Source organism: Magallana gigas, chromosome 6, assembly GCF_963853765.1.
Source record: "Magallana gigas chromosome 6, xbMagGiga1.1, whole genome shotgun sequence".
Taxonomy (NCBI): domain Eukaryota; kingdom Metazoa; phylum Mollusca; class Bivalvia; order Ostreida; family Ostreidae; genus Magallana; species Magallana gigas.
In genome coordinates this window covers 33,662,705-33,690,012 of record NC_088858.1, presented here as the reverse complement: position 1 = coordinate 33,690,012, position 27,308 = coordinate 33,662,705, and the positions used below count along the sequence as shown (strand labels likewise).

The following is a 27,308-nucleotide window of genomic DNA, read 5'->3' as shown; positions in this document are numbered from 1 at the left end:
AACTGATTTTTAATCAGTAACATCGATGGTACCTTGTTGTGCTTCTGAACACTTTGTCAGTAACACCTCGAAGACATTTACGTAGGGACGAAAATTTCAAAGGTTTCCGAAGACCATCAGTTACAAACTAAACATTCGAACCTTTAATCTTGCACAAACCAATGAAACACACGCTGAAAATCCGATGGGGAGAAAGTTTTCTCAGAATATTTTTAACAAGCCACTTGAAAATCATATTGTATAAATGTTTCGTTTCCAGTTTTATTGGACTTCAGAGTGGAGAGAATCACAATAAGTACTAATGCTCTGATCTGTGAGTAATAAGGTTTCTGCTAATTTGTCTAAGAAAGGTGCTCTCTCTCTCTCTCTCTCTCTCTCTCTCTCTCTCTCTCTCTCTCTTTCTCTCTCTCTCTCTCTCTCTCTCTCTCTCTCTCTCTTTCTCTCTCTCTCGTCATACTCACACGTGGTCGGTAATCACTCAGACTAGAGCAGCATGAAATAAGAGAGATAACTGCGTTCTGTTACGGCAACTATTGAGTGTTCTTCATGTCATGTAAAATGTAACGAAGTTGAAAACCAAGTTGCGCTATTATACATCATATATCTTATACAGTTGTGACAAAGTACAGACTATTTATTGCGACACTCCTACTACATGTAGGACTACATGTATGCCATTAAATTGATTCCACAATCCAGGCACACAGCATAGTTTTTTTTAATTGGGGAGGGGGGGGGGGGGCAGACTCATCGTAAAATTTCACGGATCATCTACTCCGGGGGGCTGGGGGGGGGGGGGGGAAGGGGGGGATCCATTATAATTCAATTTTTATATGTAAATTTAGGAACAATTAAGAAAAATGTTTGCTACGAGGGACACCTTTTTTTTTATCTTTTGTTTATTCAAAGTTATGTATTTGTATGTTAATAAATGAACAGAATTTCACTGTTTTGACGTTTAAACTCCGCCCTCCAAAACCAGGCATCGTATTCGAAAATATTAATCGGGCAGACCTACCGCAACAATTTGAACAGCAATGGGAAGAGAGGGAATGTCCCATATTGTAAAAATGACCTAAAAAGGAACATTCCCTCTAATACCCCCCCCCCCCCCCCGTTACGATGTACCGTGAACCCAATCTTCTACTAATGTAACCATTTGTCCCTCTATGCAAGTCACAAAAATCCTTGCTTGATTTTCGTTCGGAACTGTTATTAATATCGAAATCTAGCAATTAAATGAATTCTAATGTTTATGACAAAAAAAAAAATGTTCAGAATATGATTTTATGATACGATTGCTATCGTGTTAATAAAAAGGCAAAAAGTAACTTTTAAAAATAGTGTTCAAAATTTAATGCATTATTATATATGATGTCGATCATGTAAAATAAAGACAAAAAGTAACTTATGAAGGTTCTTCCAGCTCCCATCCCCCGAATTAAAGTACTTAAGGAGATCGTAAAAAAATAATTACAGTGTTTAAAAAAATGTGTCTAAGATAATTGCTCTCACCAGGAATTTAATATAAATGTTTGTTTTAAATAGGTAGCCCTGCCAATTTATCTTCATTTCTTTCAGAGAGAATTACACAGTAAGCGGTTGGCACGAGGTGGTTTTTTATTTAAAACTCAAACTATTTCATTTTGGCACTAAAATTTTTGAATGATATTGCGTAGAATATCGTGTAACCGTTATACGCTCTCCTCAGTGCTCCGTTTTCTGGGCACCACACTGCTGTTTGGTAAACAAGCTTGTGGTATAGCATGCAGCTAGCGTGGCTTTCAGAGACGAAATTCCGACTGATAGTTCATAAACCCTCGGTTGTTATCGCGCAGATCCAGGAGTAATGCAATTCCGTATTGAAAACTTGTGAAAAAAAAATTTAAAACCGTTTTTTCATTAAATCGAAGTATTCGTCACAACGATGGAGACGATTTTATCGTACATTTTATTCCTGACCAGCGTCGCCGTGATTCTTGTGACCTTTTTCTTCATGAAAAACCGTGGACTCCCCAAGGGACCTTGGACTTTGCCATTCATTGGGGATAGGGCATTTTCTGATAACAAAAAGTTTATATTTTTTCTGAGAAATTTGGAAAGCAAATATGGACACATTTTTCGATTCAGGCAAGGATCCCGTCACGTGACACTGGTAGGTGGACTGGAGAATATTAAACAAGTTCTGGAGCAGAAGTCCTTGCTACCATATTGCCATTGGTCCAACTATATTACGAAAGTCCAAGCAATTCAAGGTACTACTTTACTATCTTCGTTATACTATTTTATTATATAATCTTAAATTAATAAGATATAGAAATGTTGAGCGATAAACATAACAGTCTTCCATATTTCAACGTCAAAACATTTTTTTTTACTTTATGAACATTTTTTTTGGTTAAAATTACTGATCTGGTAAGTTTGATTTTAATAGATTAATTAAATTAATAAATATTAATTAATATAAATGTACAATGTAACATTTAGGCCCCTCCTGGAACGGCGACGAACTTCTGAAAGTCCTTAGTCAGATGTCAACTCAAACTGCCGACAATTTTCTGAAAGAAAAGTCAACATTAGAAGCGACCATACTGGAGGAAGTTCGATTCCTGCAGAGGGAGCTGTCAGCTGACAAATGTCGACCAATCAGCATGCTGAATATTGTATCTGACGCTGTTTACAACATTGTATCGGCAATTACGATTGGCGAAAGGTATATACTCAGTAATTCAGTATAAATGCAAAAGGTTTAAATCATTAGATTTTTACAAGAAAAGATACGTTTTGGACCTTCAATTGTTAGTTATTATTAATGCTATCGTTTGGTTCCTTTTAAATATTTACTGTTTCTAATTCATAAACCCTCAGAAACGAATTTCAGTGTGAATTGAATATGACAGATTAAAATAAACAGACGCGGAAAACGAAAGGCCAGAAAAAATAAAGATAGCATCCATGTGCCTGATTCTAAGAGGATTGCATAATAACTGTCGGACAAAAACGGAAACATAGAAAGTTCTTTATCGAGAAAGTCATACTCCGTTCTAATCGCGACTCAGTTTCTGTCTCAAAGGCACGTAAACACGATCCATGTACATGTATTATATAACATGCAACGGCTTGCGAAATATTGCGACATCAAATACTTATATTTAGAAAACAGACTGTCTGTAAGATAAGAGAAAAGTTAATACGTACGATTAAAGACAAATCTTTAGCAATTATTTTTGTATAGATATGACCACTTAGGTTTGAAAAAAAAAAAATAATTTACTCTATTTTATGACAATTGCAAATGATTGCCATCTAGTGCTGGTGTCGAAAACAAAATGCTACTACTTGTTTTACCCCGTAATAAGAGACAATTATATATAAAAGCACAAAGTTTAGATCTGGCCCCCACCGTCTCCAAAATTTTCAAATCTTTAAACTCAAATCCTTTAAGAAAAGTTCGTGGATTTGAGGTCAGTACTCAGAGGACATTTTCGGAAAACGTAGGTAATATAAGCGCGACCGACCTTGGGTTTCCAACGATGTTCGGAGGATGAGTTTTGTTTCGAGAAACATGGTGACGGCGAGGCAAGGTTGTATATAAGTATGTAAGTTGATCCGATCAGACACCGCCTGATTTTGTAACGATCATGAAGTAATATTATATTGTAATGCAATAACGGATTACATTATTTCACGTTTTCCGATATTTACTGAGTACAAACACATAATAAGTACATTCTCCGATCAGCACATTTTAAAGTTCAACTGTCCTTTAACATGTCTAAGTACTTTGAATATAAGTTATTTCGTGTTACTAGTATAAGAATTGAAAGTTCTAACACGTGCGTGTCTGCAACATACTTAGTCTTGTTTATATAATATTAACATAAGAAAATCACGTGCAGCTTTGAAAGTAAATTTTAAAATTGGCATTTATCAAAACTTTTGAGCATTGGAAAGGCAAGGGGCAAGGTACGTGTATATACTGTAACATGTCACGTGACTGTTATTCCAGACTCGAGTTTGACAGACCATCCTGTCGGCGGTTCAAGCAGTGTCTCCAGGAAATATCAAGGAACAGCAATTTTGGTTTTTCGGAAAATGGTGTTGGTTTTTTACCCCAGGTGTCCCCCAAAAAGGTGCGCCATGTTACTCCAGTTTGAGTAGATAACTTATACCATTTGTTATATATAAGGAGGATGCTCAGCAATTTATCCATCAGATCAGCTTTAAAATTTTACATATTTTAATTATAAGCTATTATCTAGTATAGAAAATTACCTAAAACTTTAGGTTAAAAATTTGAAAAAAAAATTCTATATAGAAACCTCCCTTCTTTTAAAATACAAGATGACATTTAATTCTCATGCAGAGTTCAAAACTCCAGGATTCTGTCAAGTACGTCCAAGAATTCTTGGAACCAAGATTAACCAATCACAAAACGTCTTTGGTCAAGAAAGAAATCCCTGATTACATTGACGTGTGTTTAAATTACAATGCCAGAGAAGGGAAGATAATTAACGGTAGGTCTTAATATCAAAGGGATTAAATATCAAACATGTATATATGATAGTAATGCAAGATTTCCATGATGGAAATTTTTTTTTTTAGAAAGTCGTACAGTATTTTCTTTTGAAGCTTGAAATCCAATGGTAAATTGAAATTCTTAGGATTATTGATATAAAATGAAATCTTTACCTTTAAGATGAAGGCATCCTTCAGGGGGTGATAAATCTGTTTACGAGTGGGTGTGAGCCGACCATCAGTCTAACAATGTGGTTGTTCCTGTTGATGACGCGGTACCCGGAACTCCAAAAGAAATGTCGCCATGTTATCAGTATGCAGATACAGGTACAAAGTAACGCGGGGCTATATAGTTCGTGTTCTTTATCACCAAAAAGACAACTTGTATATACACTTGTTTGAAAAATAACGAGTGTTATAAAAAAAAATCATAATTTTTATTTCATGAGTTTTTACAACTTTTAAATCGAAATCATCAAGGAGTTTATATATACATTGTAATTTATATAGTTTTTATATGTTGCTGTGTCAGTAATTACTAGTAAATCTTGAAGGACGTTTCTAAGCTTAAAATGTCGTTATGTGAAGTAAGATGAGTCAATAACGATCAAATTCACTTTGGTCGCTATATCTGTTTCAATTTTCTGTAGAAAGATATGAATATTATTTACCACCAAGACTCCTAAAAGTTTATATTGTCATGAATTCAAGAAAAAGTTGTTCCAGTTTTCTGAATTACAATTATTTACATGAAGGCTTTTGTGTAGTTATGTGAGTTTATAATACAAAAAAGCACCCTTGTTATTTTCAAAATGTTTATGGCACCAAACGAACCTTTACAGTTTGAAAGATATCAAAAGTTCTCTCGAGATTTAAAATAAAGAATCTAATATGAGTTTTATCAACCTTATAAAAACCCGCCCATCGAAACACTGTCAGTGATTGATTAAATCCGCATATCAGATTATCAGATTGAGTTTTGTTGAATTTCGACACTAAATTTGCCATTTGGTTTTAATGCCGCTTCTAAGATTAGCTTATAACACATTCAAATTTAACCACCATCAAATCAACCCCCTCCCCGTTTCCGTACCTTCTTCGAACACGATCATCACATCTGAGTGAGGTGCATCGGATTCTCTCGGTGTTTTACGACCTTCCAAATAGGTGTTTTCTATTGTGTTTTAGATAAGGGATGATGGATGCGTCTCCTGGGGTGCCCGGGATAAACTTCCGTTCATCCTTGCGACCATACAGGAGGCGCAGAGATTCTCTAATCCTGGTATGTTATGCTCTCGGCAGGGGGCGCTCTATTACAACTAAAACAGATTTTATATTCTATTGGTTTTTTTCAGTTGTTGTTGAATTTTTATTTTGTTTTTATGTTGTGAGATTTTTTTATTTTGGTTTTATTAAAATGTTCGTGCTTTATCTCACAAATTGTACTGTTTAATATTTGTACCGTGTATATGTTAAAAAGGGTTTATTTGAAATGTGTGTAAATGTTATCACCATGATTTTTTTTCAAAATATAATCACCGGTTCTTTAAAAAAGATAAAGATATTTTGCTCTCCTTTTCATCTAAATTGCAATGCAGTGTCTGAGATAGCAGGCGCGTTCCTCGATATTATTGTTAAAAACCACATGAAAATAAATGAAACACTTTTGCCACTTAAGACGCAATAAAGAATGGGCATATTGAAATTAGAGGATAATTTGGTCCTTATCAAAAAAGTAGTTTCTGCGTGGAAAACAAGAACATGCAATAACAAAAAATCACAATTATAGCTTCTTATTTCAACACAGCAAGGCACGGCACTTCACTGATTTTAGCTTGATAGTGTAAAGATAAGTTTGCATTCGTTTTTCTTTTCTCGCAGCGAAGAATTGCTTTAAAGATGTATAATCATTTCCTTTATAACCAGATATAATATTGGGTCATAATAAAATTATACACAACTTTTATTAGTCACGACATAACACTGAACCAGCATTTGATTTTTTTTTTTAATTTGAATTTAGCCCTCAGGTTGCCACTGGTTAAACAAATTTTAAATTTTTTTTTTAAATCAAATTCGTATCAGGCTTTCAGTTTACATCTGATTCATTATACAGTGCCTTACGGATACCCTTACGAAGTTTCCTCTGAAATAGAGGTAGGAGACTACAGAATTCCCGAAGGCGACCTGCTCCTTTTGAACTATCGGTCTTGTCACATGGACTATACCTACTGGAAACGCCCTGCGGAATTCCGACCGGAAAACTTTACTGATTCCGACGGGGACCTTGTCCACCACGAAGCTTTCTTACCGTACGGTTTAGGTGAGTGGTTCTCGTGTTTGGGTATCATTGTTGCAAACCAACACTAAAATACACGACTCTCTCCAATTCTGGAGAACTATCTGCATATAAAACGGACTGTGGCTAGGAACATACAACAGAAATATACAATGACCATGAATGTACTTAATACATCTATGAATACGAAACTTTTGAGGAGAAGAGTGGAAATTAAGGCAATGATTTCAATGTTGTTGTATTAGATTATGATCCTTGTTTTAATAAGGCGTAAGGTACATGTGCATTCAGCTAGCTAAATTTGTCTTTCTAGCTACCGAAATATAATTATACATGTACATGTAGAGTAACAACTTTGAAAATTATTTTCAGGTCATCGTACTTGCGGATATAAAAACATTGCAGACCAAATTTTGTTCATTGTTTTCACCAACATCATCAGTAAATTTAACCTTCGCGCACCAGAAGACAACCCAAACCCATCTCTTACGGCGGAAGAGGGCCTTATACGATACCCCAAGTTGTACCACGTGATACCATACCCTTTAGAAGACGAGAGACAGTGAAGTGGTTCGTGCCACTATCTAATTAAAGCTGAAAAATGGAGGCTGATGTTTTAAGACATAGTGTTGCAATTAGATTGCTTGAAAGCTAAATGCATGCAAAATACTGACACGTTTCAGAGAAAATTCTAGAATAAAATTAACACGACAGAAAGTACTTAACTTTCTGTTTCTTTCTCTTACACTTTTTTTCATGTAAAATTAATTTTTCGATCAGAATTGCACTGAAACGTCTGTTATGTTTTTGCACTGTTCTTATAGAAACAGTAACAGCAGTTATTTATGTATGGAGGGGAAATATAATTGAATCATTATAAGCTTACAACATGGGGTAGCCTGATTAGGCCACAGGTGCCCGTTTGTTAACGAAATGTTGATGCATGAACGTGATCTTTGACATGACTGAGGCTATTGTTTACTAAAGGCTGGGTGTTATAATCTTGGAAATATTTTGCATGTGTTTGATTTATTTTATAATAAAGTACGTAAGAATCAAAAGAAGTTCATTTTTTCGCGTGGTGGTTAATTGAAGCGTTTATCAATGAATATGGCACTGTGAACTCCAACAGGGAGTAAAATATGGTAATCCACAATAATTTGAAGCTAAGTTGTAAGTTTAATTCCCTAATCCCTTTTGCTCGAAGGTTCTAAACGCCATCATTTCATTAGTACGCGGTTTTATAAATTCGTGTAGATAAGAAATGTTGATTACGCGTTTGAGGTCCCCCCCCCCCCTAAAAGCTGCAGGCAAATCAAAAAGTTGTTTTTTTTTAAAATAAATCATATACACTGTTATTACGTCTATAACGATTGCCTCGTCATCGCAAATATTTCTCGCCGCGCGAACAAGTCCTTGCCATGAGGCTGCCATGACCAAAACGGTTGGGGACATGGCAAATGAGTTGTAAACTCGAATTAATGAAATTGGATTTTATCAAAATTATATCCTTTGGTTTCATTCTTTTTTCACATATTAAAGGTTAAATTGACAGACTGTCAGTATTTGCTTACATACAATATCTACATGTATGTTTAAAAAAAGTAAATGGGACAGTAAAATAGACAAAATTTGTAAAAATCAAACGTTTTTATTTAGTGTTGTTTTGATTTGCAAAAGCTATTAGCAATTTAGGAAAAGCACAGCTCGTATCACCCTATTACAACTAATGGATCTCCGACCAAACTGAAAATGAAAATATGCTTGATTAAATCATTATACCAATTACGGTATTTGCAAACAAGAGGCCAAGGGGCCACATCGCTCACCCGAGCAACAATTGCCTTAATTCTGATCAAATTGGCATTACAGTATCAAACTATCTTGACAGTACAGAAGATCTTGCTAAAAAATTTGAAAATCTGCCAATTTTTATCCACCTCTTTTTTTTTTTTTTTTGCTAAATACCAAGCCCCTTTTGTTGTTGTACCTATAAGAAGATTTTTCTCTATTCCTATGTACCCCCCCCCCCTCCCCATTTCGTGGCCCCACTTTTCTCTAGGGAATTATGGTTTCATCAAACTTAAATCTGCATAACCTGTGCTTTCACACTAAGTACTGAGTTTTGGACCGAAATCTTTTCCAGAATATTTTTAAAGATTTTCTTTATAAATTCCTATGTAAACATTCAAACCGCCATTACGGCCCCGCCCTACCACTTGGGACTGGGATTTTGCAAACTTGAATTTACACTACCCGAGGATGCCTCTACACAAGTTTAAGCTTTTCTGGCCAAATAGTCTTTAAAAAGAAGATTTACATAGATGTATCTATGTAAAATTCATCCCCCATTGTGGCCTCACCCTACCCCTGGACTATTATTTAACAAACTTGAATCTATACAATCTGGGATGCTTCCACTCAAATTTGGGCTTTCCTGGCCTAATAGTTTTGAGAAGAAGATTTTTAAAGGTTTTCTCTATATGTAAAAATTTATCCCCCATTGTGGCACCTCCCTACCCCCGGGGACCATGATTTGAACAAACTTGAATCTACATTATCTGAGGATGGTTACACGCCAATTTGAGCTTTCTTGGCCTAATAGTTTTTGAGAAGAAGATTTTTAAAGATTTTCTCTATATATTCCTATGTAAAACTTGATCCCCCCACTGTGGCCTCACCCTACCCCCGGGGACCATGATTTGGACAAACTTGAATCTACACTATCTGAGGATGCTCCCACTCAAATTTGAGCTTTTCTGGCCTGATAGTTTTTAAGAAGATGACTTTTAATTTTTTATTCCTATGTAAAACTTGATCTCCCTCTTGTGGCCCCTCCCTACCCCCGGGGACCATGATTTGAACAAACTTGAATCTACACTACCTGAGGATGCCTCCACACAAGTTTAAGCTTTTCAGGCCGAATAGTTTTTGAGAAAAAGGTTTTTGAAAAAAAAAAAAAATTCAATAATTTTCAATTATCTCCCCTTTAAAGACGGCGTGGCCCTTCATTTGAACAAACTTGAATCCCCCTCACCTAGTGGTGCTTTGTGACAAATTTGGTTGAAATCTGCCCAGCGGTTCTTGAGAAGAAGATTAAAATGTGAAAAGTTTATAACGACGACGACAACGACAGACAACGGACAAATTGTGATCAGAAAAGCTCACTTGAGCCTTTGGCCCAGGTGAGCTAAAAAGGATCGAGAAAAAGCTGAAGAAGCCTTAGACCAAGACAATTCTTTTCCAATGTCATTGTGATTTTTTTTAATCGATCCATGTTTAATGGGTGTTTATTTTACCGATAATTCAATATCTGGCCCAACAATTAACTGCGATTGAGTTCAATCAAAGAAAATCTTCCCAATAATTTAAAGAATCTTACAGGGAAAACCCCAGATTTAAAATCGTAATGGTGCCCGGATGATAACGTTAAAACATCAATTAACAAAAACGTTCCAAATGGTTCTTTCCAAACATTTAGATTTTTATCCATTAACGGGGTTGTTGCACTTGTTGTTAAAAAAAGTAAGTTCGACAAATATTTTAAAGAAAAACCTATTAGATTTCTCCCTACATCGTTTTCGGCAAAGAAAATACTATAATAGCAGTTGCTAAAAGTCATGGGATGTGTTGTCATTTATGATTAGGAACTTATATATAATTACTCCTTACAAAACGCATGTAATAGTGTTCATATGTATACATATGTATTGAAATCATGTACTCAATTTTCTTTCCTATGCACATGCGTTACCTTGTTTTACACAGGAAGTTCATCTTCCACGCGCAACTCTCGTCGTTCCACATGAAGCTTTTGTGTGGCAGCAGGTCCAGGCAGTTCTCGTCTGCTCCTACCCGATGGTAGTGACTCGGCTCTCTGGGCGCCCAGCGGGTGTAGGTAAATGGTCGCCCTTGTTTCACCCACACCCATTCATTCTCGACCAGAAGGTCCGCCCCGCCAAGCCAAACTCCGTCGGTTTGGTTGTCTGTGCAAAAACAATCAGAAAGCTTTAGAATAAACTATCATATCTTGTGTCGCGGGTTGAGGTAGCATTGAGACTTGATACGTGTACAAATAATAAATTTATATGTGTTCCTGAATGATTTTGTAGGATGCGTACAATGAGTCCAGGTACTCTTGAGGTAGGACTCGATCCACATCTGTTCCTCTTCAGACTCAATGACCGCTAGATCACCGCCATAGATCTCGCAAAATTTCTGAACCAGAAAAAAAGTTACTGTTAATGTTTAATATTTGATTTAGAGAAGGGTGCAATTGGTACTCAGGTATATTGTAGCAACAGTGTATGTACACCGTACGGCAAAACAATTGAACGGTACCAAAAATCATTTCGAGAATACTTTGTTTCAAAATCACTGAATGATTAATTTGTTTATAAAATATAATTCTTTTCTACCTCCAGATGTGATGTACATGTAGATGTAAATCATTATATAGTTGCAAGTGACAGTATATATGAATTTTAACCGATGCTAAAAATCAACTGTGATTATGGTGAAATAAATTTGGTAATTTAAAAACGATGGTATGGCCCAATTGCTTACTATTCAGCATCCATAGATATGATTATTGGAAAGTTCAAGTCAGTACTTTCAGTACTTTGATCAATTAAGATATAATAAGCAATGGGTGGTACCATTCAGTACTTTCAGTTCTTTGATTAATTAAGGCAGTGATACCATTGCTTGGATCCAGGAAACTCGTAGAATGGAGAAGAGGTAGCAGGCTTCTCCATGCTTCATAAAGCCATTTGGACAGTTCTGTTGCCCGTTAACATACCCTGTGGTAGAAATTTATATCAATCAAATAATGATTATGTAGTATCATATTACTCGTGTATCGTAAGTCGTCTTATCGCCGTTCTTTATCACAAACTGTCTGGATTGTTTAAAGTGATAAACCGATTCCATGTAAAAGTACATGTACATTGTATGTAGTGTGTAACAAACTGATTACAATTAATGCACGTGCAGTGGTATATCTAGTTAATCTGACCTTTTATTAATTATCATGTATTTTAATAATGGTTTAAATAGACATGAAAGCGATTCGAAGATACTTGAAATATAATTTGTAATACAAATCACAAAAACAAATTTAAAATTATCACATTCAAGTGAAAATCCACAAAACATCATGCATATCTTTAAAATACTTTTAAAACCATGCGTCATGTTTTTGTTACCTATGCCTAGGAGGAAGACAGTCAAAACCAGGACCCCAATTCCCTTCATTGCGATAGAATTGGTGCAATAGAATTTTTGTTCTTATCTCTGCGTGTCAAGGAGGTCTTAATAAATGTCGATTACCAAAAACTCGGACGTACGGTGATAATGAGTGCTCTCTGGTTTTGCGGTTTGGCTCTATGGGTTTCCATTGCTTCAGGTAAAATCCTCGTTCCTGCTCAAAATGATTTGGGGGGGGGGGTGTCAAGAAAAGTATACACTTGGGGGAAGGGTATATGAAATAATGCCTTCTTCCTAAAATGTCTTAAATATTTTATAAAATTATCATGTAACGTAAGTATATACATGTTCAAAAAGTCAATATCCGATGGGTTAATTGCAGAATGGTATACTAAATCGTTTACAAAGAACAGATGTACTGTATAAGTAAAATAGTCAATAGAAAGTTTTAACGTATAATTATGTTTTCATCCCTCGGTAATGTTCGAAGAACTTTTCCCCCTTTAAGATAATTATGTTTTATAACATAACACCTGGTGTTTGTGTTAAAATCTTTTGGAGTTAATGAGGATTTTTTTTTTTTTTTTTTTTGGGGGGGGGGGGTTCGGTATACTGTCCTTTCCAAAAGATTAACGATTCTAAGGTCTGTAACACCAGTATTTAAAAACTGAAACCGGATGGAGAAGTGTAGTACATGTCTGATTATAAACGACTTTTCAATTAAAAAAAAACCCAAATTTTTTTACTCAAACAAAAATTTGATAAATGCGCAGATCAAAACTTGCAAATGACCAACGTTAACGTTAACGTCCTTGTAAGAGTTGTCTCTCTTTTCCAAAAAAAACCCTCTTTAACAGGCCTATACAGAGCTATAATTTGAAAATCAAAATTTTAATTTGTTTTATGTTTATGCATTCTGAATGATTGACAAAAGTTTGAATGGTAGACGTCAAGTTACAAGCAAGATACTATATATACCGGGGTATGAACTTATACAAAATCGAACACGTTTAATTCTGTGTGAACTTTTTACATGGTGTTACAATGAATACTGCACCTGTTTATCTTTTGACAGTTGCATTACTGCAAACCTAAAAACACGGTTATATTATAATAATCCTAAACGATTTGCCTTTCTCAAACGTAAAAATAAGTAATAAACAGCATTGTTACAAAGTTCACCGGGATAGACTTCTCAGAACTACTTGATTACGTACTAACCAAGTTCATATTCCTGTGAACTTTTAAACTTGAGTAAACAAAGCTCGAGTCCTATATTTATTTACAAATAATGTTAGAACCATTTTAAGAAGAGCCTTGACTTTGAGTAGTTGTGTCAAACAGTAATGTGACTTAGGCCTGTCTATTTCATTGCTAGCCACTCTGTCATGGCTCTTTGGAATCAACAAAATTTGTCTGGCTTTTGAGCTACGACTACGCAATCGATGCATACATTTTTACGGGCCGCCGGAAGGCGGTCCGTTATTTGATACACATTTAAATATTGTTACTGCGTTTCTGCGGGATAGTTCTTTTTTAGTAGAATTAATACTATGCTTATTTTTATGAATTAAAGGTAAATTTGCATGTAGAAATATGTTTTATGCCTTTTAGAAAATATCACATATTTTTGTTTATACTCGGAAATGAAAAGTAGGTCATACTTAGCAGATTGTCGTATTTGGCGCGTTTTTATCGAGACTATAATCTATTCGGAAAATTTCGGAGTTCTTCATTCTGTTAAAATCGGTATGCGGGACATACTAAAGACCTGAAATACTAAAGACCTGAATGTCATTAAATTTTATATAAATGATATACATGTATTTGAATTTCTATGTGCCGTGTCAAATAAAATGACTTTGCGTTTGTATTTATTATATTTCCATGTAAAATTTTGGTAGAAAATATCATGGAATGACATTATATCAATTATTTACGCAAGAATATGACAGAAATGAAAATTTGAATTGACTGGAAAATTTGAAGTAATCCATTTTTATTTTAATATGAGGTCCCTAGAAATTATATATTAAACTAATGCATTAAGTTTACATTCAATACAATGCAACAACAAAAAAACCCCACAAAATGGTTAAAAATACATAATCTCCACCAGAAATTTCAAATGATGAGTTGAACTTTGTATTAGAGTAATGTACAAATCAATGTGTTCTCCATTACTTCATACTATGGCAATGATCAAACAATTTCCGTTAGAAAAGCTTACAGTAAAATGATAATAGTAAAATGTTAAACTTCAAAACAAGTTGCTGAAAGTATATTAACATTTACCAAAGTAGTACAACCAACTCTAATTTTCTTCTTTGTGGTGTGTTTTTATGTAAACAATCAATGATTCATACAACAATTATATTTTTTGCGGCCCATTTGACGCTTGCGTCAATAAGATTTCTTGTTAACTTATTTTGACACAAGGAATAGATAGCTATACGGTTGTAAGTACAGAAATAACACTTTTCTTACAAAATAACTCGTGCCAACAAGATCAGCTGATTCAAAGGTGTCCATAAGTAATACAAGTACACGTATCATTATCAACAAAAAGCAACATTATATTGAAACTAATACCGCATATTTATGTGTAAACAATAACAAGACTCGAACTTTGTTTCCATAACAAAGAATTTCAAACCCTGTATCTTGCTTGTAATTCAATATTTGACCTTTGACGAATTATTGATAATACATGTACAAATATCTACCGTTTTGAATACTACATATTGGAAAAATGAAATTTGAAAATTTGAGCTCAGATCGTGTCTAAGTCGCATTAAATGCTTGAACCGACATTTCAGTAAACGCCGTCGGATGTCCGAACGGGTTTCTTCAGCACGATGACTCCTGTTACAAGTTCTTTCACTCAACAAGAGCAACGTGGGCGGAGGCCATGGTAGGTATAACTATTATACAAGTTACATGGAGATAATGAAAAGTGCCCATACACTTGACGATCGAAACTAAATATTACACATTCCAAATGGCTAGAATGCAGAGATGTGGCTGGATCGGGGGGAAGGGGGGTATAAAAAATAAATATTGACGTTCATTCATATTTGTATTGATGCTATAGAAGAAATAAAAGACATTATACAAGTATACATCGGCAGAAACCTGTACCAGTTGAGACGTGTTGCATCAGAAAACTAAGGAACCCTCTCCTTTGCATTCATGCCTAGACTTTTTTGTCACAATATCATTTAGAAAAATAAAAGTTACCACCCTAGCCCCCATTACGAATACAAAAACACTTTTACATGTAAATTATGAATATTTGATTATTGTAAGGAAAATAAGGTCTTACACTCGTCCACATTCCCTTATGAAAAATAGTACAACGTTCTTTGTCGTATTTAGACTTAACAAATTGACAATCAACTATGTCATTCCAAATTTTAGATGTCCTCTAAAATCATAAACTCTAATGTGGTTTTGTTCACTTTTTTCAAAATCCGTTTCTAGTGTTTGAACTTACGACAGATCAAATTCATTCCAACTAAGATGAGATAACGCGTTCTCAAGGAGCTATTTATACAAATAGGGAAAATTCTTTGGAAACTAAGAGCAAAGAGAAATTATTCATTGTATTTTTTAGCTCTACTGTCAGTTATTCAAGTCACACCTTGCCGTTATTGAGACCCAAAGAGAACAGAACTTTGTTGAAGGACTGCTACGTCGAGACTATCAGACAGGTAACCAGGCATGACCCTCCATTATCACCTTAATTTACCACTTTCTACAGCTATAGTAATAACGTCACATGTAGCATTGGAATCAGCATGTTAATAAATTATTTCTGTCCAACAAGAACCAATCCCAGTAAATTCAACCTGCATCTTATTTTGCATGGACATATTTAGGATTAATTTAACATTGTTACCCAGGTGAGCGATCTGGCCTCTAAGCACATGGGGCATATCGTTTCGACCATCAGGCATGTTGAATTTCTTTCCGACCAGAAGCAGCCTAAGCAAATTAATCTGTATCTTATTTTAAATTAATTAATTTAATTTTGTATAGAAAAGTATGTTACCCTGGTAAGCGATGCGGTATGTAAGCCCATGGGGCATTTTGTTCTTTCTATCACTATTTACAGCCTACATACCTTATAAATTATCAATTATTTTAAAATTCATGTACGTGTGGAAACGAAGGTTTGCCAGATGGCTGTTGGATCGACGGGACAGACGCCCTTGTAGAAGGCGAGTGGATCTGGACAACCACGGGTAAGGCCATCGCCACTGATGACTACCAGAAGTGGTTCCCCGGGGAGCCCAACTCTAATGGGAGGGGCGAGGACTGCATGGGCCTCCTCCATCACGAGAACTACAACTGGAGCGACGAGAGCTGTGAGGTCATGAATAACTTCCTCTGTGAGGCAAGGTATGCAGGATAAGCAAGCCTTTGTATGAGTAATGTTATAGAAAACACAAAAAGGTTAAGGAAGGATATGTTAAGTTGATACAAAATGTTTTATACAGGCAATTGTGCTTCCTGTGAATTTCAATTGATTTTCACATGAAGCTTCATGTACAGACAAAGGTCCATGCGAGGCTCTTTACACACAGTGTATAATCAATGTCGTATTTTGATTAGAATTCAAATATTTTATTATAAGTCCTCATTTTACAACAAAATGTGTTGTGTGGTGAAACAATACTCTGCACTAAAATGTATTCAGCCATGAACTTTGTGCTGTTCTCTTAAGGTATTAGTGTGCTACATTCTGTACCTTATTATTTTTTAAAACTTACACATTATTCTTTGATGCATGTGTAAAACATGGCAAGTTTCATTTAAATTTAACACAGTTATTACTTGTACAGAATTAACATTCTTGTTTCAGCTTAGTTGAGACGGATACAGTCATAGGATAGACCTATCAAAGTGACACTGAAGGAAATTCACATTATAAAAACTTTTTTTCGAAATAAAAGATTTTGTTGTGTCTTTGTTGTTTTCTATTCCTAAAACATGAATTTTCAAAAATGATCAATCATCTGTTTGGCTTTGACAATTTTTTTTATATAAATGTATGTTTCATAATGAAAATCACATTTCTATATACATGTAGATGCACATAACATATAAAAATATTTTAACAAGACCTTGGATTTTCAGTAGGATGTAACTATCTTTTTCTTGCGTCAAAACAAGTTAAAATAACGCTGGTTTTTAGTGAAACATACCTTTGTTCAAAAGTTAAATTCAAAGACCAATGAAATAGGCAGGCCTATGTCACAATGATGTTTAACACAACGAACCAAAGTCCAAGCTGTTGTTAAAATAGTTGTACTACTAATGTAACTGGTACACTGAACAGTACTGGGCTCTGTCACCGTAACATTACTCCTATGTTATAACCAGTTCATTCCGTTATACTCGGTTCATTCCGTTATACTCGGATCATTCCTTTATACTCGGTTCATAGCTTTCCTTCTCAAAGACTCTCTCAGCATGTGGATTCTTTCGTCAATGTCCGCTACATCCATATTCTGTCAAAATCAAAACAAGAAACAAGTTCATTTCTATACCACATGTAAATTAATGTCAATTCCATATTGAAGTTAAAAATCTTTAAAACGTACGTGAAAAGTAAAAATCATGATCATTCACACTCAGAGAATTGGTGCAATAGAATTTTTGTTCTTATCTGTGCGTGTCAAGGAGGTCTTAATAAATGTCGATTACCAAAAACTCGGACGTACCGTGAAAATGAGTGCTCTCTGGTTTTGCGGTTTGGCTCTATGGCTTTCCATTGCTTCAGGTAAAATCCTCTTTCCTGCTCAAAATGATTGGGGGGAGGGGGGTGTCAAGAAAAGTATACAATTGGGGGAGGGGTATTTGAAATAATGCCTTCTTCCTAAAATGTCTTAAATATTTCATAAAATTATCATGTAACGTAAGTATATACAAAGTTCAAATAGTCAATATTTAATGGGTTAATTGCAGAATGTTATGCAAGATCGTTTCCAAAGAACAGATGTACTGTATTAGTAAAATAGTCAATAGAAAGTTTTAACGTGTAATTATGTTTTCATCCCTCGGTAATGTTCGACGAACTTTTTCTCCTTTGAAATAATTATGTTTTATAACATAACACCTGGTGTTTGTGTTAAAATCTTTTGAAGTTAATTAACATTTTGGGGGTTTTTTTTCGGTATACTGTCCTTTCCAAAAGATTAACGATTCTAAGGTCTGTAACACCAGTATTTAAAAACTGAAACCGGATGGAGAAGTGTAGTACATGTCTGATAATAAACGGATGACTTTTCAATTTAAAAAAAACCCAAATTTTTTTACTCAAACAAAAATTTGATGAATGCGCAGATCAAAACTTGCAAATGACCAACGTTAACGCTAACGTCTTTGTAATAGTTGTCTCTCTTTTCCAAAAAAAACTCTTTAACAGGCCTATACAGAGCTATAATTTGAAAATCAAAATTTTAATTTGTTTTATGTTTAAAATTGTTTACTTGTGCATTCTGAATGATTGACAAAAGTTTGAATGGTAGACGTCAAGTTACAAGCAAGATACTATATATACCGGGGTATGAACTTATACAAAATCGAACACGTTTAATTCTGTGTGAACTTTTTCATGGTGTTACAATGATACCTGCACCTGCTTATCTTTTGACGGTTGCACTATTGCAAACCATAAAACACGGTTATATTATGATAATCCTAAACGATTTGCCTTTCTCAAACGTAAAAATAAGTAATAAACAGTAGTGTTATAAAGTTCACCGGGATAGACTTCTCAGAAGACTTGATCACGTACCAACCAGGTTCATATCCCTGTGAACTTTTTAACTTAAGTAAACAAAGCTCGAGTCTTATATTTTTTTTTCAAAAAATATTAGAACCATTTTAACAAGAGCTTCGACTTTGGGTAGTTGTGTCAAACAGTAATGTGACTTAGGCCTGTCTATTTCATTGCTAGCCACTCTGCCATGGCTCTTTGAAATCAACAAAATTTGTCTGGCTTTTGAGCCACGATTACGCAATCGATGCATATTTCGCTTGAAACCGCGTCATTTATAACTTATTTTGACACAAAGAATATATAGCTATACGCCCACCTGAAAGTCCAAGGTCTTGTTAAATGGTTTTAAGTACAGAAATAACCACGTTTTTTTTTTTTTACAAAATGACTCGTGCCAACAAGATCAGCTGATTCAAAGTCTCCATAAGTAATACATGTACACGTATTATTATCAACAAAAAGTAACATTATATTGAAACTAATACCGCATATTTATGTGTAAACAATAACAAGCTTTGTTTCCATAACAAAGAATTTCGAACTCTGTATCTTGCTTGTAATTCAATATTTAACCTTTGACGAATTATTGGAAATACATGTACAAATATCTACCGTTTTGAATACTACATATTGGAAAAATGAAATTTGAAATTTTGAGCTCAGATCGTGTCTAAGTCGCATTAAATGCTTGAACCGACATTTCAGTAAACGCCGTCGGATGTCCGAACGGGTTTCTTCAGCACGATGACTCCTGTTACAAGTTCTTTCACTCAACAAGAGCAACGTGGGCGGAGGCCATGGTAGGTATAACTATTATACAAGTTACGTGGAGATAATGGAAAGTGTCCATACACTTGACGATTGAAACTAATTATTACACATTCCAAATGGCTAGACATCTTTCCAAGTCAAGGGTTTCTGATCGCTAGAATGCAGAGATGTGGCTGGAGGCGGGGGGAGGGGGTATAAAAAATAAATATTGACGTTCATTCATATTTGTATTGATGCTATTGAAGAAATAAAAGACATTATACAAGTATACATCGGCAAGAACCTGTACCTGCTGAGACGTGCTGCGTCAGAAAACTAATGAACCCTCTCCTTTGCATTCATGCCTTGACTTTTTTGTCATAATATCATTTAGAAAAATAAAAGTTACCACCCCAGCCCCCATTACGAATACAAAAACACTTTTACATGTAAAATATGAATATTTGATTATTGTACGGAAGAAATTGTCTTACACCCATCCACATTCCCTTATGAAAAATAGTACAACGTTCTTTGTCGTATTTAGACTCAACAAATTGACCATCAACTATGTCACTCCCTCTAAAATCATAAACTCTAATGTGGTTTTGTTCACTTTTTTCAAAATCCGTTTCTAGTGTCTGATCATACGACAGATCAAATTCATTACAACGCGTTTTCAAGGAGCTATTTATACAAATAGGGAAAGTTCTTTGGAAACTAAGAGCAAAGAGAAATTATTCATTGTATTTTTTAGCTCTACTGTCAGTTATTCAAGTCACACCTTGCCATTATTGAGACCCAAAGAGAACAGAACTTTGTTGAAGGACTGCTACGTCGAGAATATCACGCAGGTAACCAGGCATGACTTCATTTACCACTCTCTACAGCTTTCCAAACACAGCTATAGTAATAACGTCACATGTAGCATTGGAATCGGCATGTTAATAAAATATTTCTTTCCGACAAGAACCAGTCTCAATAATTTTAACCTGCATCTTATTTTGCATGGACATATTTAGGATTAATTTAACATCGTTACCCAGGTGAGCGATCCGGCCTCTAAGCACATGGGGCATATCGTTTCGACCATCAGGCATGTTGAATTTCTTTCCGACCAGAAGCAGCCCAAGCAAATTAAAACTGCATCTTATTTTAAATAAATTAATCTAATTTTGCATAGAAAAGTATGTTATTCTGGTAAGCGATGCGGTCTGTAAGCCCATGGGGCATTTTGTTCTTTCTATCACTATTTACAGCCTACATGTACATACCTTCTAAATTATCAATTATTTTAAAATTCATGTACGTGTGGAAACGAAGGTTTGCCAGATGGCTGTTGGATCGACGGGACAGACGCCCTTGTAGAGGGTGAGTGGATCTGGACAACCACGGGTAAGGCCATCGCCACTGATGACTACCAGAAGTGGTTCCCCGGGGAGCCCAACTCTAAAGGAAGGGGCGAGGACTGCATGGACCTCCTCCATCACGAGAACTACAACTGGAACGACGAGAGCTGTGAGGTCATGAATAACTTCCTCTGTGAGGCCGGGTATGCAGGATAAGCAAGCCTTTGTATGAGTAATGTTATAGAAAACACAAAAAGGTTAAGGAAGGATATGTTAAGTTGATACAAAAATTTTTATACAGGCAATTGTGCTTCATGTGAATTTCAATTGATTTTCACATGAAGCTTCGTGAACAGACAAAGCTCCATGCGAGGCTCTTTACACACAGTGTATAATCAATGTCGTATTTTGATTAGAATTCAAATATTTTATTATAAGTCCTCATTTTATAACAAAATGTGTTGTGTGGTGAAACAATTCTCTGTACCAAAATGTATTCAGCCATGAACTTTGTGCTGTTCTCTTAAGGTATTAGTGTGCTACATTCTGTATATTGTCATACATTATTCTTGGATGTGTAAAACATGGCAAATTTCATTACATGTATCAGCAACACACACAGTTATTACTTGTAAAGAATTAACATTCTTTTTTCAGCTTAGTTGAGACGGATACAGTCATAGGATAGACCTATCAAAGTGACACTGAAGGAAATTCGATTTTATAAAAAAAAATTTCGAAATAAAAGATTTTGTTGTGTTTATGTTGTTTTCTATTCCTAAAAAATGAATTTTCAAAAATGATCAATCATCTGTTTGACTTTGACAATGTTTTAATCTAATGTATGTTTCATAATGAAAATCACATTTCTATATAAATGTAGATGCACATAACATATAGAAACATTTTTTCAAAGCCTAGCACTTTCAGTAGGATGTAACATCAAAACAAGTTAAAGATGACGCTGATTTAATAGTGAAATATACCTTTGCTTAAAAGTTACATTCAAAAGAGCCATGGCTGAGTGGCCAACAATGATGTTTGACACAACTACCAAAAGTCCAAGCTGTTGTTAAAATAGTTGTACTTCTTATGTTTCTGGTACACAGAACAGTACTAGGCTCTGTCACCGTAACATTACTCCTATGTTATAACCAGTCCGTTCCGTAAAACTTGGTTCTTTCTGTAATACTCGATTCATTCCGTTATACTCGGTTCGTTCCATTATACTCAGTTCATTCCATTATACTCTGTTCATAGCTTTCCTTCTCAAAGACTCTCTTAGCATGTGGATTCTTTCGTCAATGTCCGCTACATCCATATTCTGTCAAAATCAAAACAACAAAACAAGTTCATTTCTATACAACATGTAAATTAATGTCAATTACAGTTGAAGTTAAAAATCTATAAAACGTAAGTGAAAAGTAGGAATGATGATCATTTACACTCAGAGAACAGGTTGGTGATGAGGAAGAGGACACAATATTCAAAGGAATACAAAATGCATGTGCTCAAAGGCCAAATATCCTAATGTATGGTTCTTGTATGATAAATATTATTGGAAAGGGGAACAACTGAAATTTAATTTCAAGTCAAAATATGAAAAGTGAGGTGTTTCCTTTTATCTTGCAATAAAAATGAAATACCGGCACCTGTTTGTTACATTTCTTTTTTAATTTGGCATGAGAATCAAAAATTAATTTTCGTTTAACCAAATCTACATTCTTTTCAGTGAGTTATGATAAAATTGACACATGTAGCTTACCTGTAAGTCCTGATATCTCACGGATATATTGTCTTCCATTCTTTTTCTTTTCCTTGAATGGGGAACAGGCTGTCAAGAAAATAATTTACTTCAGGAAAAAAGGCCTTATCAATTTTTCACTATTGCGCATAATATCTTTTTCTCAAATTTCACATACCATCTTATTATATTTAAGGTCTTCCGTTTCCAACGGAAGACCTTCTTGTTATTCTTCGGTTTCTTTTTCCCTATTATTAAGGTCTTCCGTTTCCAACGGAAGACCTTCTTGTTATTCTTCGGTTTCTTTTTCCCTATTATTAAGGTCTTCCGTTTCCAACGGAAGACCTTATTGTTATTGCTTTGTTTCTTTTTCCCTTTTATTATTTTTTTTTTTCTTACGCTTTTTTGTACAAGCGATTTTTTGAAAACGACTGGACCGATTTTCGTGAAAATTTCAGATCTTGTAGATATTGATAAAAACCTTATATATAATTTTTTATTTTGATGACGTCATTTCCGTTCGGGAGATATTGACCTTTTAGTGATTTTTAGAGGGTCATTTTGTCCTGCTATCTCCTCCTAAACGAAAAAAGATATTGAATTTAAATTTTCAGGGATTGTAGACAAAAGATTGTAGATGTGTTTAAAGGCATTTGTGGTTGTCTGGCTTCAAAGGCGTTGAAGCTCGCCTGGACCCGAAAATCGAGTTTAAAAAAACGACGTAATTTTTAATGGATTTTGTTCTTTATCTCCTTTCCTGAAAATATTTTACAACAACATATAGAGCAAATAAAATTTATATTTACAAGATCTTCCGTTTGATAAAAAGAAAAAGGGGCTGGTCCCTCAAATAAGGGGCCAAAAGGGCTCTAAAGTCTTTCTCCCATAGCACTTTACTGAGAAATATTTTGTAATATGTTTAAGAAGCAAAAATGTTCATCTTTTACTAATAAAACTATACATTATAAATTTTTTATTATGCATTACGTAATTAGGGGTTTTAAGGGGCCAAAAATCCAAAATTTCGATCGAATATATCTCAAAAAGGACAAATATTTTGAAAAGCAATATAGAATAAAAGATGCTTAGAATGCTGTTTTAAACAATATTCAATCATAAAATTTTCGTTATCTGGCCCCAATAAGGAGATGAGGGGTCGGCCCCTAAAATGTCCTATCCCAGATAGCTCTTAAACGGCAAAGAATTTCTAAACACTTGTTGAACAAAATATGTTTAATATCAAAAGAACTTTCGTATGATGCCAAGAAAAAGGGGCTGGCCCTTCAATTTAGGGGCCAAAAGGGCTCTAAAGTCTGTCTTCCATAGCACTTTACTGAGAAATGTTTTGTAATATGTTTAAGAAGCAAAAATGTTCGTCTTTTACTAATAAAACTATACATTATAAATTTTTATTATGCGTTACGTAATAAGGGGTTTTAAGGGGCCAAAAGTCCAAAACTTTGATCAAATATATCTCAAAAAGGACAAATATTTTGAAAAGCGATAAAGAATAGAAGATGCTTAGAATGATGTTTTAAACAATATTCAATCATAAAATTTTCATTATCTGGCCCCAATAAGGAGATGAGGGGTCGGCCCCTAAAATGTCATATCCCATATAGCTCAAAAACGGCAAAGAATTTCTAAACACTTGTTGAACAAAATATGTTTAATATCAAAAGAACTTTCGTATGATGCCAAGAAAAAGGGGCTGGCCCTTCAATTTAGGGACCAAAAGGGCTCTAAAGTCTTTCTTCCATAGCACTTTACTGAAAAATATTTTGTTATATGTTTAGGAAGCAAGAATGTTCAATTCACATTTATTTAACATCATTTTATAATTATTTTATCATGTGTTCCGTATTAAGGGGTTTTAATGGGTTTTAAGGGACCAGAAGTACAAAACTTTGATAACATACCTCAAACAGAACAAATCTTTTAAAAAGCATTATTTTGAAAATCAATATTGAATAAAATGCTGAGAATGATGTTCCTAACAAAATTCAACCATCAATTTTTTTTTGTAGCCCCAATAAGGAGATAAAGGGTCAAATATCAAAGTCAAGTTCATATAACCTTCAAAAAATCGCACGGAAGACCTCCTCGTTGCTCGCAACGAGATCGTGTCTAGTTATTATTATTATTTTTCTTCCTTTTTTTGTGCACGCGATTTCTCCGAAACGGCTCGGCCGATTTCAATCAAATTTTAGGATGTGATAGATAGTGGTCTGAACTTGATTGGAAATTTTTTGTATTGATGACGTCATATCCGTTTTTGAGATATTGAGATTTTTCTAATTTTTATATGGGTATTTTGTCTTCTGTTGTTCTCCTAAACTATAAGAGATATTCAGCTCAAATTTTTACAGTAGGAAAACAAAAGATTGAAGTTTTGCATGATTGTTGTTTTGTATGTTTAGCACTACTGGCGCCAAAGCTCGCTATGGCTCGAAAATTGACATTAAAAAAGCGTCGTGAATTTTTGTGCTTTTCTCTCTCTATCTCTTTTCTGGAAAATATTTTGTTAAAACATGTAATGTAATAAAAGTTTATTTTTGCAAGACCTTTCTGCTGATATCAAGAAAAAGGGGCTGGCCCCTCAAATTAGGGACCTAGAAGGCTCTAAAGTCTTTTACCCATAACTCTTTACCGAGGGATATTTTAAAATAATTTATAGAAGCAAATATGTTTATCTTATAATTATGAAGCCAAGCAGTATAACAATTTTCTCATATGTTACGTAATTAGGGTTTTTTAGGGGTCAGAAGTCCAAAACTTTGATCACCTATATCTCAAAAAGGAAAAATATTTTGAAATGCAGTATAAAAGAAAAGATGCTCAAAATGATGTACTTAACAACATGCAACCTAAAAAATTTGGTTCAGCGGCCCCAAAAAGGAGATAAGGGACCGGCCCCTAAAACATTCTGTCTCAGATATATCAAGAATGGTAACGAATTTCTGAACACTTCTTGAACAAAATGTCTTTATAATCAAATGACCTTTCATTTGATACCAAGAAAAAGGGGCTGGCCCCTAATATTAGGGACCTAGAGGGCTCTAAAGTCTTTTACCCATAACTCTTTACCGAGGGATATTTTGTAATAGATTATAGAAGCAAATATGTTAATCTCACAGTTATGTATTCAAGCAATGTAATGATTTTATGATGTGTTACGTAATTAAGGGTTTTTAGGGGCCAAAAGTCCAAAATTTCGATCACCCATATCTCAGAAAGGAAAAATATTTTGTAATGCAGTACAGAAGAAAAGTTGTTCAAAATGATGTCCTTAACAAAATGCAACCGTCAAAATTTCGTTAAACGCCCCATAAAAGGAGATAAGGGACCGGCCCCTAAAACCTTCTTTCTCATATATCTCTAGAACGGTAACAAATTTCTAAACACTTGTTGAACAAAATTTGTGTAGAATTAAATGACCTTTTATTTGAAATCAAGAAAAAGGGGCTGGCCCCTCAAATTAGGGGACCAAAGGGCTCTAAAATCTTTAATCTGTAGCCTTTTACTGAGAGATATTTTGTGAAATATTATAGACGCAAATGTGTTTATCTTATAGTTCTGTATTCAAGCAATGTAATGATTTTATTATGTGTTACGTAATTAAGAGTTTTTAGGGGCCAAAAGTCAAAAATTTCGATCACCCATATCTCACAAAGGAAAAATATTTTGTATTGCAGTAAAAAAGAAACGTTGTTCAAAATGATGTTCTCAACAAATTGCAACCGTCATAATTTCGTTGAACGGCCCCTAAAAGAAGATAAGGGACCGGCCCCTAAAACCTTCTTTCTCATATATCTCCAAAACGGTAACGAAATTCTAAACACTTGTTGAACAAAATTTGTGTAGAATTAAATGACCTTTCATTCCATATCAAGAAAAAGGGGCTGGCCCTAATAAAAGGGGACCAAAGGACTCTAAAGTCTTTAATCTGGAGCCCTTTACTGAGAAATATTTTGTGAAATGTTATAGAGGCAAATGTGTTTATCTTATAGTTATATATTCAAGCAATGTAATGATTTTATCATGTGTTACGTAATTAAGGGTTTTTAGGGGCCAAAAATTTTCTAAACACTTGCTGACAAAATGTGTTCAGAATTAAAAAAATGTCCTTTCATTTGAATCCAAGAAAAAGGGACTTGCCCCTTAAATTAGGGGATCAAAGAGCTCTAAAATCTTTTATCTATAGCCCTATAATGAGAGCCATTTTGTGAAAGGTTATTAAAGCTAGATTAGGTTAAAAAAGCAAGAGAACTTATACAAAAACAATACAATAAAGCATTAGTACTTCACTCCTTTTCCATAACATGTTTGCTGTCGAAAATCAAAGTCGATGATGTCATATTTCATTCTAAAAATCGAACGGAAGACCTCCTCGTTGCTCGCAACGAGATCGTGTCTAGTTATTATTATTTTTTTTCTTCCTTTTTTTGTGCACGCGATTTCTCAGAAACGGCTCGGCCGATTTCAATCAAATTTTAGGATGTGATAGATAGTGGTCTGAACTTGATTGGAAATTTTTTGTATTGATGACGTCACATCCCTTTTTGAGATATTGAGATTTTTCTAATTTTTATATGGGTATTTTGTCTTCTGTTGTTCTCCTAAACTATAAGAGATATTAAGCTCAAATTT

At 34.6% G+C, this 27,308-nt stretch overlaps 5 protein-coding genes across 7 annotated transcripts in view; 3 read left to right on the top strand and 2 right to left on the bottom strand.

Moving 5' to 3' along the window:
* The first annotated feature begins 1,666 nt into the window (after positions 1-1,666).
* On the top strand, positions 1,667-7,895 carry LOC105347933 (cytochrome P450 2J1). Of its 2 annotated transcripts, none has more exons than XM_066087620.1 (8): positions 1,667-2,255; positions 2,488-2,713; positions 4,010-4,133; positions 4,367-4,517; positions 4,700-4,842; positions 5,710-5,800; positions 6,635-6,841; positions 7,190-7,895. In XM_066087620.1, exons 1-8 carry the CDS (start codon positions 1,928-1,930, stop codon positions 7,381-7,383), a joined length of 1,464 nt encoding a protein of 487 aa, XP_065943692.1. In that variant the 5' UTR covers positions 1,667-1,927; the 3' UTR covers positions 7,384-7,895. The 2 variants fall into 2 exon arrangements, with proteins under 2 accessions (XP_065943692.1, XP_019930731.3); XM_020075172.3 differs by having other exon boundaries at positions 4,700-4,845; positions 5,707-5,800.
* Positions 7,896-8,428: 533 nt separating this feature from the next.
* On the bottom strand, positions 8,429-12,182 carry LOC105347932 (perlucin). The gene is made up of 5 exons (XM_011457187.4): positions 12,025-12,182; positions 11,519-11,619; positions 10,939-11,035; positions 10,572-10,803; positions 8,429-8,563 (listed from the first exon to the last, which is right to left on the bottom strand). Exons 1-5 carry the CDS (start codon positions 12,071-12,073, stop codon positions 8,530-8,532), a joined length of 513 nt encoding a protein of 170 aa, XP_011455489.3. The 5' UTR covers positions 12,074-12,182; the 3' UTR covers positions 8,429-8,529.
* LOC105347931 (perlucin) lies at positions 12,081-16,994 on the top strand. The gene is made up of 5 exons (XM_011457185.4): positions 12,081-12,224; positions 14,845-14,939; positions 15,642-15,738; positions 16,201-16,429; positions 16,893-16,994. The coding sequence occupies exons 1-5, from the start codon at positions 12,173-12,175 to the stop codon at positions 16,921-16,923; spliced, it is 504 nt and encodes a 167-aa protein (XP_011455487.3). The 5' UTR covers positions 12,081-12,172; the 3' UTR covers positions 16,924-16,994.
* Positions 16,905-27,308, bottom strand: part of LOC105347929 (MAP3K12-binding inhibitory protein 1) — a 24,365-nt gene continuing 13,961 nt past the window's right edge. Inside the window, exons 8-9 of one of the 2 annotated variants that reach the window (XM_066087618.1) lie at positions 22,680-22,748; positions 16,905-17,541 (exon numbers count right to left, since the gene is read on the bottom strand). In XM_066087618.1, the coding sequence (XP_065943690.1) occupies positions 17,461-17,541; positions 22,680-22,748 (150 nt within the window). In that variant the 3' untranslated portion in view covers positions 16,905-17,460. Of the gene's footprint in view, positions 17,542-21,664; positions 22,239-22,679; positions 22,749-27,308 lie in introns of those variants that run through there. The other variant, XM_066087617.1, reaches the window with a different exon arrangement.
* Positions 17,686-21,673, top strand: LOC117680306 (perlucin). Its single transcript, XM_011457184.4, has 5 exons — positions 17,686-17,813; positions 19,521-19,615; positions 20,323-20,419; positions 20,889-21,117; positions 21,572-21,673. The coding sequence occupies exons 1-5, from the start codon at positions 17,762-17,764 to the stop codon at positions 21,600-21,602; spliced, it is 504 nt and encodes a 167-aa protein (XP_011455486.3). The 5' UTR covers positions 17,686-17,761; the 3' UTR covers positions 21,603-21,673.

What these genes read in the sequence shown, in the direction of transcription:
- LOC105347933 (XM_020075172.3), top strand. Translation starts at nt 1,928, where the DNA reads ATGGAGACGATTTTATCGTACATTTTATTCCTGACCAGCGTCGCCGTG. An exon ending in CCCAGGTGTCCCCCAAAAAG is followed by an intron (nt 4,134 to 4,366) that starts GTGCGCCATGTT and finishes ATTCTCATGCAG; the next exon opens with AGTTCAAAACTCCAGGATTC. An exon ending in TTATCAGTATGCAGATACAG is followed by an intron (nt 4,846 to 5,706) that starts GTACAAAGTAAC and finishes ATTGTGTTTTAG; the next exon opens with ATAAGGGATGATGGATGCGT.
- LOC105347932 (XM_011457187.4), bottom strand. Translation starts at nt 12,073, where the DNA reads ATGAAGGGAATTGGGGTCCTGGTTTTGACTGTCTTCCTCCTAGGCATA. An exon ending in TGTCTTCCTCCTAGGCATAG is followed by an intron (nt 11,620 to 12,024) that starts GTAACAAAAACA and finishes TTTCTACCACAG; the next exon opens with GGTATGTTAACGGGCAACAG. An exon ending in CAAGAGTACCTGGACTCATT is followed by an intron (nt 10,804 to 10,938) that starts GTACGCATCCTA and finishes GTTTTTGCACAG; the next exon opens with ACAACCAAACCGACGGAGTT.
- LOC105347931 (XM_011457185.4), top strand. Translation starts at nt 12,173, where the DNA reads ATGAGTGCTCTCTGGTTTTGCGGTTTGGCTCTATGGGTTTCCATTGCT. An exon ending in ATGGGTTTCCATTGCTTCAG is followed by an intron (nt 12,225 to 14,844) that starts GTAAAATCCTCG and finishes CCGACATTTCAG; the next exon opens with TAAACGCCGTCGGATGTCCG. An exon ending in CAACGTGGGCGGAGGCCATG is followed by an intron (nt 14,940 to 15,641) that starts GTAGGTATAACT and finishes TGTATTTTTTAG; the next exon opens with CTCTACTGTCAGTTATTCAA.
- LOC117680306 (XM_011457184.4), top strand. Translation starts at nt 17,762, where the DNA reads ATGAGTGCTCTCTGGTTTTGCGGTTTGGCTCTATGGCTTTCCATTGCT. An exon ending in CAACGTGGGCGGAGGCCATG is followed by an intron (nt 19,616 to 20,322) that starts GTAGGTATAACT and finishes TGTATTTTTTAG; the next exon opens with CTCTACTGTCAGTTATTCAA. An exon ending in AACTTCCTCTGTGAGGCCGG is followed by an intron (nt 21,118 to 21,571) that starts GTATGCAGGATA and finishes TTCTTTTTTCAG; the next exon opens with CTTAGTTGAGACGGATACAG.